This window comes from Labrus bergylta, chromosome 2 (assembly GCF_963930695.1).
Source record: "Labrus bergylta chromosome 2, fLabBer1.1, whole genome shotgun sequence".
NCBI lineage: Eukaryota > Metazoa > Chordata > Actinopteri > Labriformes > Labridae > Labrus > Labrus bergylta.
The window spans coordinates 3,217,588-3,230,635 of record NC_089196.1 but is presented as its reverse complement, the minus strand read 5'-3'; the positions used below and the strand labels follow the sequence as shown (position 1 = coordinate 3,230,635).

The window sequence follows — 13,048 nt, the reverse complement described above, 5'->3', positions numbered from 1 at the left end:
CTCTGCAGACACTTCAGAGTGAAACACAGTTTGCAACTCATATTTACGCAGGATAATGAAAACGCTTTACAGACACTTCGTGTTTATTACACACACTCTGACATCACAGCTTTGACCCCAGGAATGGGATGTAGACTATACCACCGCGCGGTGCATGTGGAATTGGCAGGTATGCGTTTCTCCTCACAACACCGGCGCTGTCTCGTGGTCCTCCCCGGGATCTCAGCACCTGCAGGCCGCCGTCGGTCCACACCAGGCGGCCCCCTGACCGGACAACACAGGAACACGGAAACAGGTTGTATTAGATATTTGAGGGGGATACCCGGATGAGAAACAAAAAGAAAAAGTCTTAAAATTCCTAATTTAGCTGAATTAAAAAACCTTATTCCTTTCTTAAAATAAATTGAGGCAGAGTGGAGTATTAATGAAGTAATTAGCTGCAGCATATTATTAGTAGTATATAAATTAGCCCCAATCGAAACGGATAATTTTAACCTTTAAAGTCAGGTTTACTCAGGATATTTAATTCTAAATTTTGACCTAGGTCAGTAAACTATTTTTTTTCGAGACGTCATTATTGTCCTAATTGGCTTTGAAATAATTCCCATATATCTTTAATGCTTTAGTGAGCGCGCACACAAACACAACACAGTGATACACCCAATTAGTCGCGGCGTTTAAATGAGTGGAAACATTATTTAACCTTTGACACCTTTACAAGCCATTAAACAGTCAGAGGTCAGGCGCCCTCGGGCATCCTCTTCCCCTCCTCTCGGCTCCATGGCAAGGAGAAAAAAAACATACATGATTGAAAATGAATCATTAGGCTCTGTTTCCCGTGGTGAGGTGACACGCACAAATCCAAAAGCAGAGTTTTTTTTTCTTTCCAGCGAGATTAACCTTGACAACAAAGCATTCTTCATAGGACTTCAAATAGGAGGGGGGGGGGTAGCTGCAGATAGGAGCGCGTGACATCCTTAAAATATCATCACACTGTCCCATTAAATATGAGCGATGATTTCCTTTAGGAAAGTAGGAAAATGTAACTGATGTGGTGTTTTTTTCTTTCGGTCTGTATGAAGTGTTTTTACACGTGTTTAGTAAATGCCAGTTAATTTGTGTGCATTTTAAATACTAAATTAAATACTGTGTTTGACGACCTCTAACCATTTCCTGTTTATGTGCTTTTATAGTTCATGTCTTAACCTTCCAGCTACCGGCAGCTCCTTACTTAATTTTCAAAATAAAAGCACACAGCAAGTAAAGTACTCTCAGCTTAAGAACAAATCAAAATAAAAGCCTCACAATTTGTAATTTTAAATGCAAAATAATCAAATTTTCAACACGTGATTAATCATGATTAACTATTTAAATGCAGCAATTTTAAGGTGTGTAAAACTTGATCTGTCATGCAATTCAAAGTATGTGATCTGGAAACTGACTGTTAGCCAATCTTGCATTTAGATATCTGTTCATAGAGAGAGATTCAGCAGAAATACACCAACGTGTGCTGATTTGTGACTGGCCAATTTGAGCTTACAAACGTACTATGAACAGAAACCAGGTCACCAAAATAAAGACCCCTGAGTACAAGTTTGAATGTTACATCTGTGAATAGAGATTCATATTAATTGCTACATTTACTACCACTTCCATAAGTCTCACACTCTTATGTTTATTTTTTATTTTTGAAAAATTAGGATTTTTGAAGAAGTCGGGAGTTTGGCTATTAAGAGAGAGTGTGTGTGTGTGTGTGTGTGTGTGTGTGTGTGTGTGTGTGTGTGTGTGTGTGTGTGTTTTCTTTTACAGAACCAGGTGCAGACCTCAACATTTGAACTTCAGTGTGTTCTAATGTTTAGACAGCCTCCAAGTCCTGATCACCAGTGAGAGCTGGAGCAGCCGACACCGCATCCCGACTCAACCGGGCAAATCCGGCCGGAGAAACCTGAACAATGCTATCAGTGAGGTACGCTTTCTTTAACCCCCACAACGCCCCCCCCCCCCCCCCCCCCCCCCCCCCGCCTCCCCCCCCCAGCAGCAGCACACACAGCTTAGGAACTGAAGATCTGCTCATAGACTGCTTTTTTTTTCTTTTTATGAATTACAAGAATTTAATGTTTATTTTACAGATACAGAACAGTCAGTCTGCTTCATTTATTTACTTTGAATTGCTGCAAGTCAGTGCCATGGTACAAACTTCTCAGAGCGGCCCGGGATGTTCACAACGTTTCAAAATCAAATCTAGTATTTTTTTTCTTAAACAAAAACATTTCGATTGTGTTTCGACAGCCTCTCTCCTCTTCTCTCCAATGAGCTCAACATGCAAACATCTCTTCTACCTAGAAGGTCGATGGAGGACTATAATAACGTATGGCTTTTTTTTGAAAGCATTAAAAACAAGGCAAATCAAAAAAGTGCATTCAACACAAATAAAAGAATTCAATTCCAGTCTGTGATCAAAAAAAGTCTGAGTTAAGGAGAGGTCCCTCCTGTCTCCTGATCGACCGGCTCAATGTCTTGCACCGCTAAGTTACCTGGTGTGGAGCTTTTAGCCTTTTTGGGGTTCAAAGGTCAAACAGTCCTCAGAGCAGGTGGCCGTAAAGGTTTTCCTTTAAATAAATATGGCGGGGTTTATCCAGCCTGATGGACGCTCCCTGCGGGTTGTGTGAGCCGCCGACAGACAGACAGGACAGTGTTGCTTTTCCTGCCTCGCTCCCATTTCCCAGAGTGCTGTGTGCCGTTCTCCCCCCGGTGGAGAGCCGCCATTATCTGGGCCCGTAGTCATAGTTAGAGGGGCCGCTGGTGGCTGAGTACATGTTCGCTGTGGCGGGGTTCATGTGGTGGTGGTATGTGTGTCCTCTGATACCGGGTAACGGGTAGGGCGACGGCCGGGTCTTGGCGCCCAGGTAGTGTTCGTAGGTGGTGGGGTACTTGTACGGGTGGTGATGGAGGGTGTCCGGCGGGAGGGCGTGGTGGTCTGATCGAAGGTCGTGGGGAGGGCTGGGTCTGCCGCCACTGGTGAGCGGGACGGCGTGGAGGCCTCCTGGGACGGGCAAGGCGGGGCTGAGGACCCGGGACATGAGCTGGTGAGCCGGGTCGGCGTGTATGGGCGTGCCGCTCGGGTCTCGCTCGTACTCCCGCCTGCTGTCCTCTGCACAGAAAGAGACAGGAGAGAGTCAGACGACATGGAGGGCACAGTCTGAGTCTGAGGTTAACTAGTTAGAGCTGGGACATGCATCCAGTTTCACTTATAGAATAGAATGACTTTATTGATCCCAAACTGGGAAATTGTGATGTTACAGCAGCATGTCATCAAAGCAAATAAAACAATATAAGAAAAGATACATAAATAAGCACTTAAAATATTTAAAATAAGAATAGGAAGAGATTTATACATCAAGGATTTAACTTAACATTCCTACTGGTTAAAAAAAATGAAAAATGAAATACAACATTTATTCAGGCTTGTCAACAGAATGTAAAATTATTTGCTGGAGGTAAGAGATCGGGATATTTGTCGTCCCATGATCATGAAAACAAGAGAATTAAATGATGACCGTGGCTACGTTTAGGTCCAAGGTTTTGTCCCGTTTGGTAAATGTTTCAAAATGTTTGTTGTTAGATTTTTAGCCACAAGAGTTCCTTACCACCACCTCAAAAAACAGACTTAATCAGTTTATTATTATTTTAGATTTTTAAATTGTATGTAATAATTGCATAATGTTAATTTTTAATTGATTGTTTTTCAAAGTGTTCAGAGTGTTTAGTTCGCTAAATTCACGAGATGCAGATGTGATAAAATCCATGATCTTGTTTCATTTAAAAATAGTCATGATTATGATTCTTGCCCTACTTCTGACCAGTGACAAATTCCAATGATACATGTTTTGTTTGTTTTTACAAGTAGCACATTCTGCACTTCGTCCTGAAGTATAATAATACAACTGACTGACAGTGTTATCGCCATGGAGACGGTATTTATTACTAGTCATGTTATTAAAGCTGTGTTTAGATCTTTTGAGAGACTTAAAGGCTGCAATATAATCATCAGATAAAAACATGATGTGAATTTATGTTTATGTGAAATAAATTGTCGAATAAAAAAAAAAATGAAAAAACTTAAATCGTAAAAAACACAAATATTTATATTTAAAAAACTGATTTAGAAATTTGAATATTAGAAAACAGATACACAGTGAGTAGAAAACCTATTTATAAAATCTTCTCTCTGAAGCTTTTTGAAGGTGAAACTTGCAGAAACTTTAATAATTATTATTATTATTTTTTTAAATGTTGTTACTGAAAGGATAAATTAAATCTTTATAAATGAATTATTGCAGGTAACATGACCTCCATCATGTCGGGCAGTGGGTGACTCTGACCGGCTGATGTTTGATGTTTAATTAAAAGCCCTGTCTCGCTGTTTAATGCATCATAAATGAAGGACACATGAGCTGAAGTTTGAATTCTACTGAAAAAAAAAACCTGACTGAAACGCTGAGAGGTTAAACGCGGCTGAGTCGTGTTTTTTTAAATAACAGGCACGAGTTGTGAGATGAAACAAAGGGCGTGCTGCAGACCTTTCTCGGAGCCGTTCTGCTGCGGAGGGGACGACATCGGGTTTCTTGTTCTGGCAAAGGCACTCATTATTGGCAGAGAGCCGGGCCTGTGATTCCTGGGCCTGCAACAGAAATGAAGGGTTTAGGTTACAGTCGCGTTTAATGGAAAAGTCAAGGGTTTCTTTCTTAAATATATAAAAATGATGAATGCACATTTAAGAGTTTACTCTCATGCATGTAATGAGCATTTACACATCGACAGCCCCCGTCCCCCCGTCCCCCCTCCTGGTTTACAAAGGATGAATGTGCAGCAGCTGATTACATGACTCAGATTGTCCTGTGCTATAAAAGCATCCAAAGTTTTCATTAACTTTGACGTAATCGCTGCATGTAATGCTTTTAAAGAAAGTTTGCAGAGCAGGACAAACAGCATGTGGAGTAAGTCTCCTCATGGCTGCACGCCGCCTGAGTACACCAGATGGGTGGCTTTTTACAACATAAAGAGGACATTTGTCAGTGACAGAAAATCACAGTCGATTGACTCTCACACAATACCCAGTGATTTCTAAACTTCATGCCGCTCATTGTTTTCTTTCATGTTGCAAACTCCACCCATCTGAGAGATAAGTGAGATAAAACAAATTCCAAATCTATTTTTGCAAAATGCTTCTTCACATGTTTTCTTACACTGTGTGGGAAACCTGCCAGTAAAGAGTGTGTGTGTGTGTGTGTGTGTGTGTGTGTGTGTGTGTTTAGTTTGAGTGTGAGCACTCACCAGTCCTCCGGGTCACAGTCCCTGAAGCCCTTTGCAAACGGGTTGCTGGCTATCTTCAGCTGTGTGATCTGAAATCCAGAGCAGAGCAGAAAATAAACCACACTGTACGTTTAATAAATTTACTTATTGCATTCAAAATCTATAGTTAATTCAAATGTTAAAATCGTCTGCTCTTCCTTTAAATATATAAAATATATGTCAGCAGCACGAAGCTGTTTTTAATTCAAAATCATATTTAAAAAATATTCACACATTTTATTACTGATGTTGTGTACATCTGTGGCATCATATCTAATATTAAAAACATGATTATATAACATCAAGATGATGCACAGCTTTAAATCATAAGTTCACCTCTGACCTCTTCTGTAACACTCCACACTGTATGTAGGTCACCATTTGTAGGAACAACTCAGTCTCAGTTTTATTCATAACCACCGCTTCACTAACTCTCTCAACATCATTATTACTTTACTGCGTTTTAAATTCGCAGCTCATTGTTTTCACGTTGTCTCTATTTTTCCACACTTTAAAAAGCAGCCCCCTTGTGTGTTTTTTCTTCAGCCATCCGGACATCAAAGAATAATTTCCACTTTGGAAAATGTGCTACATTTAACCTCTAACGTAATCAAATGATATAATCCTCCACAGCCTGATCACCATGCGGAATTACTAAATGTAACAATTACGCAGCGACAAACTTTACTGAGATATCGCAGATAGGAACAGAGTTGTATCTGATGTTTCACTCGCTACGACTAAACGGATCTGATGTGTAAATCTAAGCAGACGCCGAAGCTGATGGAGGACAGAGCAGAGGCAAAGCATGTAAGGAGCACGGCTGTGCGTAAAGAGCAGAGGCAACATTTACGCACAAAAAAAAGCGCTCTAAGACTTTTATACTCAAAAAACAATTACTGTCCCACAGTGAAAAAAGCAGAAATCCACTTAAATAAAATTTAGTAAATCTTAATTTTTTGATCAGATGTGTGTTCCGATCATTTTCTCTCCCTGTACGCATGACGTTTGAACATATTTAAAGGCCTTTAGAATCAGGTCACATGAACCTGCTGTTTGTCTCTGCACACTAAACACACGGTGTTAGTTTGCCACACTTTAAAGACAGACTTCTTACCCGGTGGTTCTGGTACGCTGTGACCGCCGTAAAGCGGGTCTCCTCAAAAACAAAGGTTTTGTAATTCTCTTCGGCGTACTTCTCGCTGTCTTTGCGGGGGTCCACATACACCACGTGGAACCGGGGCTGGTAGCGGTGCATGGAGTTCAGGATGATCTATAAAAGAAAAAAAACAGAGGACTTATCAGAACTCAGACATTATTTTGTAAACAAGCCGACAAGCAGATCCTCTGGTGTGGTCACAAGATTGTGATAAATAAGAACTATAGAATTAAAAAACGGCGATTACGCACAAAATAATAAAAATAAATAAAAAAGCATAAAGCCTTAATGAAGCTGTTAATTAATATGAAAAACATGCACAGTCAAGATGCATGACTATGTGTGGATATTTTTGCAGGTTTGGTCAGTACTACTTATTTTTTTTAAAACCTGACTATGTTTAGTGTCAAATTATGGACATCTAAATCTTTAAAGAACAGTAAGGAAGATTTTGTCAGGATATCCATTAACTCAGATGGAAAAAATAAACTGATTCATCCTCATTTTCATCCTGCAGTCCTGAGAATAATTCAATAGATTCTCTAATATTAAAATAAATCTCGTTTTCTTTGCGCTTTGAAAGTGACGCACAGAGAGACGCAGGAGGATCAAGAGGTCGGGATGAAATTGTTTCCAGTTCCGGAGTTAAACATGCTGTGTAGCGCAGTTTGGTGGATTGAAAGCAGCCTTTGAGGAACAGCTGCCTTCTAATTAAAATATCTGACTTCTAATTAAAAATGTAATTATTTTTAATCAATCAATTTACTAAAGAATAAAATGTTCAGCCTCCGTGTAAGATAATGTTTAAAAGATGTATTTAAAGTTGATTTGCATATTAATGACTCCTTTAAGCGTCGATAACATCTTAAACTGTGACTAAATAATGCACCTCGTTACGGTGAATTAAATGCTGCAGCCTCGCTGAATCCTTGATTGACTTATTGCGCACTCACATGGCCGTTGTCATCCAGCAGGTTGTTGGTGAGTTTCAGTTTATCGAAAGAGACGATCTGCTTCATCCACTGTGCGCCTTTCGCCGGAGAGTCCGGGTGGTAGTGCACCCTGCCCGGTGTGGCAGGGTCCGCCTTACCGGCAACGAGCCACGAGGAGCTGTGGAAAGCATACCTGCAAGAGCGAAACAAAAAAACCCAGTTAGAATTAAAATTTCGACTTAATCTCCGACATGATTCACGTCACTAAAACCCGGACGCTCACAAAAAAATCAATTAAAAGTCGACAACACAGTGGGGCTTTTCCAAAACAATAACCCTGATAATGTAGGAAATATTTCATAAAATAGTTTCGGGCACCAATCGATTAATTGTAAATATATTCCTAAAGGGTTCATTTAGAAAAACGCTGCGTAAAAACACTGTACTGTAATTTTTTTAAATTTTGCTGTGGGATTAATTTCTGCAGAGTGCATACTGTTTGTTCAGCTCAATAAAAAAAACACATAACATATTTAATGTTCCTCACAGTTTTCTTGGCAGATCACATGTGTGTGTTTCTGTTTAAGGTGCCCTATAGAACCACGTGTCCAAAAAGTTACCTGTAACGTTTGTCGTCCACGGGCAGGAAGTCCATCAGGAGCATGTAGTCGGACATGGGATCCATCCCAAATATTTTGACTTGGAAAGTTGGAAACATTCTCCTAGAAAAGGGGAAATAAAAACAAGAGAGGAACTATTAAATATAACTTTTAGCATTTGTAGCTGCAGCTGCATGAAGGGTGCACATTTACTTTGTTTGTCCCACTTTTTTACAACGGGCTTATTTGTATGTTTTCATTGCTTTTTGTAAGTGTTTCTAATGAGTCAGAGGAGCCGAAATATTTTACACAGAAACAGCCGCGTGTTAGCACAGCGACCGGCATGTAGCTCCCGGCCCGCAGAGCCTCCTGTCGGCCCGAGCTGGAGGCTACAAGGAGACTGAAGCCAGCGACTAGAAACAACCTGAGTCAGTCAATGCGTAAAAAAAAATCTACTTAATCTGAATCCAGCTTCCGGTCTGTTGTCCTTTTCTCTATATAGATCTTTTCTGCTGTTTTGATGAGTTTCAGACACTTAAAGACACACACACACACACACACACACACACACACACACACTTCAATCTGCCTTATGTCGAGGAGATTTTTAGAAAGTCTGCTTGTTTTTAAGTTTAATTTTTTTTTAAATCAGGTGAAATTTACACTTCAATCCTTCCTTTAAAAGATTTGTTTTCTGCATGCCGATGCATTAGGAATTTAATTAATTTATAATAAACACGTTTTCTGATTTCGGCCTAGAAATGAGGATGGTAATATTAGGGACGTTTTGCTTTTAGTGCTGGTGTTCTATATGCAACAGGTTCGTCAGCGCCATTTCTTTCCCCCCTCCATTTCACGCGGGTCACTATTCAGACTAGATCCATATCCCCCCAAGAACTTCAGCCGAAAGTTGAGTAATCCAGCGAGTCAGTGAAAGGGAGCCCAAAATCAACGCTCAATTAACGTCAGTGTTGTGGCTAGGTGAGGCTGAAGGAGCTCTTAAAGTGCTCTGCTTGCTGATCTCCTTTCTCCTGACAGACAGCAGCGCGGGGAAACTCAACCCTTCACTTTCAGGATTAAATCAATTATCTCATGCCTCTTTGTATTACTGCTCCGCTGACAAACACATGGGAGCCTCGAAAACATGACAAACACCTTTAGATAAAAGTAAACGGAATATTTTAGAGCTGCATTTTATTGGCTCTCAGTGAGGGTCAGAGGTGAACGCTGTGAGAATTCAGTCCAGCGCGAAGACACAAAGTATTATTCTACGCTATAAATGACCCTCTAATTCTTCTAATAATTAGAATAAATAAGGTCGAGGTCATGTATCCATTTAACTGACCTTTATAAAAATCGGAACCAGATTTCGGTGTATTTACGCAGCTTATGTAACCACAGAGGATTTTTATAGAAAAGAGGAAAAGGGAGAGGGGCAGACAGACACTCCTATAATGAGGAAATAAGAAAGAGTAAACACGTGTCAAGGCTGGAATAAAAACAAAACTGCAGAGCTGTAATCGTCTCTTGTGGGGTCTGATCTTTAATTTTAATCAAATAAATATTTAAAGAAAAACAAGTGCCACCCTGTTCCGTGTGAGAGCGCTGCGTAAAAGTTAAAGACTGACGGCGGAGGAACCAGCCGAGGGCCAGAGTAGTTCTTATTAAATCCATAAAAAGCAGGTAGGATCAGATCGTCACGGTGTTTTAGCACGAACACACACACGCACCCACACACACACACACACACACACACACACACACACGCACACTGACACATCCACATATTTGTGCTGATGCGTTTGTTTTTAGACTTTAAATCATCTCCTGGTCAGAAGGCCTGCTCTCGCCTGCACAGCTTTTTATTAAATATGTCTCATAAAGTCTAACATAATGACGCAAAGGTCTCTGTTCCTTATTTTAATTCATCTGGATGTAAACAAACATTTGAGGGAGTATTTGTGTTATTGTGCAATAGAGTTTTACCAGTTTGAACCCTCGTGTGTTATCTTAGTGTAAAAAACAACAACAACAACAACAACTTCAAGCATAAGAAAGAATAGTGTAAAAGAAAGTTCTTCTAAAATCTATGGATTTGTGTGTATAAAACACGTTTCTCTTTGATTTGATTTGATGACTCTGCAATAACAAATGTTCAGTTAAACTGAATCTATATTGAGAAACATGTTCCGTAAATGTCCTTGCTCTTGATTGCTGATAAAATAAATTAAATTTAGCACATAAAAGCTGCAGTTTAGTTTTTTTGTGCCATGACTTTTCCTTAATCGAACAGTCCTAATGTTGGGTGTTTAAAGAGTGTGCTCTCTTCTGCAGTATTTGTCCGGTCTACTTTCGGTGTGTGTCCCGAGTGGACTCTGTGCTCACCTGCCAGCCTTAGTAACGATCATCTCCGTCCCCAGCTGATTAAACTCGTCCCATAAAGCTTTCATCTCCAGCTGCACGTTAATGTTGGCCACTTTGGGGTTCTTCTTCACCAGACTTTTGCTGTTCGGCGTGGAGTTGGAGGACGACGACGAGCAGTTGGGAGTCCCGTTGTCGCTCGGCGGGGCCTGGCCCGGGTTAGACCCCGGGTAGTTGTAGTTGTGCTGGGCGGCCGGGCACGGCTCGAAGTGGGACTCATGTTGGCTGTAGGGGTCCCCGGGTGACGGAGAGAGGTGATAGCCCCCCGGCGTGTTGAGGCTGCTCAGGCTGCTCGTCGTGAAGGCTGCAACATCGCAAAAATGGGACAGCTGCGTCAGCCACGGGCTGGATATGGCTGAAATCATCCCAAAAGACTGGATTTACTAAATATGCCGTGCACAGAAGTCGGTAATAACACAGAGGGTAAAAACAGAAGCAGAATTCAGCGATCTCCAGACGAAGAAGTCACACACGAGAGCAACCCGTTCGCTTTAAAAGTTTCCGTTTCGACTGCGTTTTAATTCCTGAGATTGCATCCGCTGCCGGCATAATACAGCCTACCGAATGTAAAACAGATAAGCGTCAGAATAGAGACGTAAATGTTCCCCAAAAAGTGCGCTGCTCGCGGAGAAAGCCTGCTTCACGCAGAAAGGAGCTGTGAGCGTTTCTCCTGTGGATCGATCACGCTGTGCGCGGCCTCTGCTGTGCACTGCTGCAGTGTGTTACACTGCAACCCTGCCTCGTCTCTTATCTGACGCAGAGGGCCTCCCCTTTGCGATAAAACCGGTTCTTATTTCTATTTAGATAAGGAACTTCAGGTAATGTGCCTTTTCCTCGCCTTGGGACGAGACTGATTGACAGTGAAGTGCGCCCCCTTTTAATGGCCTTTCCGGCACCCATTTAACTTCTGGATAAGGGTATCGCCCACATCACCCCCGTCAGCAAACAATAGAGGATCTGCTCGTCCGATCGGAGGGTAAACGGTCTGCAAGGTAAACACACATTGATTTGCATGAACAAACAAACAGGTGACTTTTGGACAAATAGACCCCTGGTATGGATATACACCTCCCTCCGAGCTGGAAATGCGCATTATGGTCTGTTTTCACCATTACGCACAGGGCACGAGTGTAAACCCTCCTCCTACTTCGTTTTCAATCTTTGTGACTCTGTTCGAATTAAAGCTGACGCTTTGTGCAACGCTTTGGGCTTTTGGAATGGGAAACCTTTATTTTTTTTACTCTCTGACTGCTATGTGTGCATACTTCTCCTTGACAGGACTAAATTAATATTATTTTAGGGTTGTTGATTTAACCACAGTTTGATTTGTGCACACATAACAACACTGATATGTTGTTTTGCGCTTTGATAATGATTGTGCGTTTTGGTGAAGTCGATTAACCGAACAGACGCAGGAGTGTTACGTAATTTTGGGTGAGATGTAAAGAGGCCACAGCAGCTCTATGGGCATCAAAAACAGATTTACCTTCCATTTCCCGGGTGACAGTGCTGTAGTGCATTTTAAAGGAGCTGTGGCTGTGCAGGTCTGGCTTGTCCAGGCCGGCGCTCTGTTTGTGAAACGCTGCGTTTCCTGCTTGCTCTGCAGCCGAAATCAGAGAGGCAATACTGAAAGCATTCGCCTTTGGAGAGAGGGGACCTCCGTCGTCCATAGGCAAGGGCTCGGGTCGGGAAAAGCCGTCCCTCCTCCTCCTCCTCCTCCGCTTTCCAACCGCACAGAAAGCAGGAGAAGGCAGCTCACCACGGAGAAGATCATGCGCCAAAAATGGGGTTTTTCACATTCCGCCCCCGGAGCTCCGAGTGTGCGAGACTCTGAGCTGGACTGTTCTCAGAGTATTCTCCCCGCTGCTATTGTGAAGACGTCAAATGCTCCACGGTGCTCCGATTCATCTGATGAACTTTTAAACGCGTCCTGGTGTCAAAACAAAGTTCATCCGCAGAGAAGAGAAGAGAGAGAGAGAGAGAGCGCTTCCCTTGTTGCTCCTCTGGTCGATGTCGGGGTGGTGTCATCTGAGTCCTGCCTTGAGGAGAAGCTACTACTGCAACGAGAATGTCAAAAGTGAGCAAGATCCACGCCTCCCCTCCCCTGCACCGCCAGGAAAAAAAAGGTGTCTGCAGCTCCGCACTGGATGTTTTATTTCAATAAGACAGTCATTTGACTTCGACTCCAACGTCATTGCAAAAGTCCGGCGTCAAAATGCGCCACTTTTCCAGTAAATTATGGGCTTATATGTACGTTTGCATATTTTAACAGTCTGAGTCCGGATAGAGCTGCCTTCTGTTCGAACATCAGGGGCTGAAGAGCAAAACCACTTGTACGGGAACATTCACTCTGAATGTGCAGAACTTAAAAAATCTGAATTTAAACACAAAGACATAATAAAACTTCACGTTGTGTCCTTAAAATTTAATCTGTTGGGGTGTTTCATGGTTTCAAGAAACAAATAAGGATTGAGTCGGAAAGTAAATGTGGATGAAAGAAAATCAGGAATGAAACAAAGTAGAAGTTTTTAAATGATTCACAGGACTTAGCGACACTTTCCCATCTGAGATAAATATTTTGTTAT

The 13,048-nt window shown here is 41.8% G+C and overlaps 1 protein-coding gene across 2 annotated transcripts; it reads right to left on the bottom strand.

Annotated features, from left to right (window-relative positions):
* Positions 1 to 2,110: 2,110 nt before the first annotated feature.
* On the bottom strand, positions 2,111 to 12,848 carry tbx1 (T-box transcription factor 1). 2 transcript variants are annotated; one of them, XM_020650575.3, is made up of 8 exons: positions 11,950 to 12,848; positions 10,428 to 10,818; positions 8,064 to 8,165; positions 7,465 to 7,636; positions 6,470 to 6,625; positions 5,335 to 5,402; positions 4,581 to 4,681; positions 2,111 to 3,151 (listed from the first exon to the last, which is right to left on the bottom strand). In XM_020650575.3, exons 1-8 carry the CDS (start codon positions 12,131 to 12,133, stop codon positions 2,766 to 2,768), a joined length of 1,560 nt encoding a protein of 519 aa, XP_020506231.1. In that variant the 5' UTR covers positions 12,134 to 12,848; the 3' UTR covers positions 2,111 to 2,765. The 2 variants fall into 2 exon arrangements, with proteins under 2 accessions (XP_020506231.1, XP_065818842.1); XM_065962770.1 differs by having other exon boundaries at positions 10,428 to 10,767.
* Between the last annotated feature and the right edge of the window lie 200 nt (positions 12,849 to 13,048).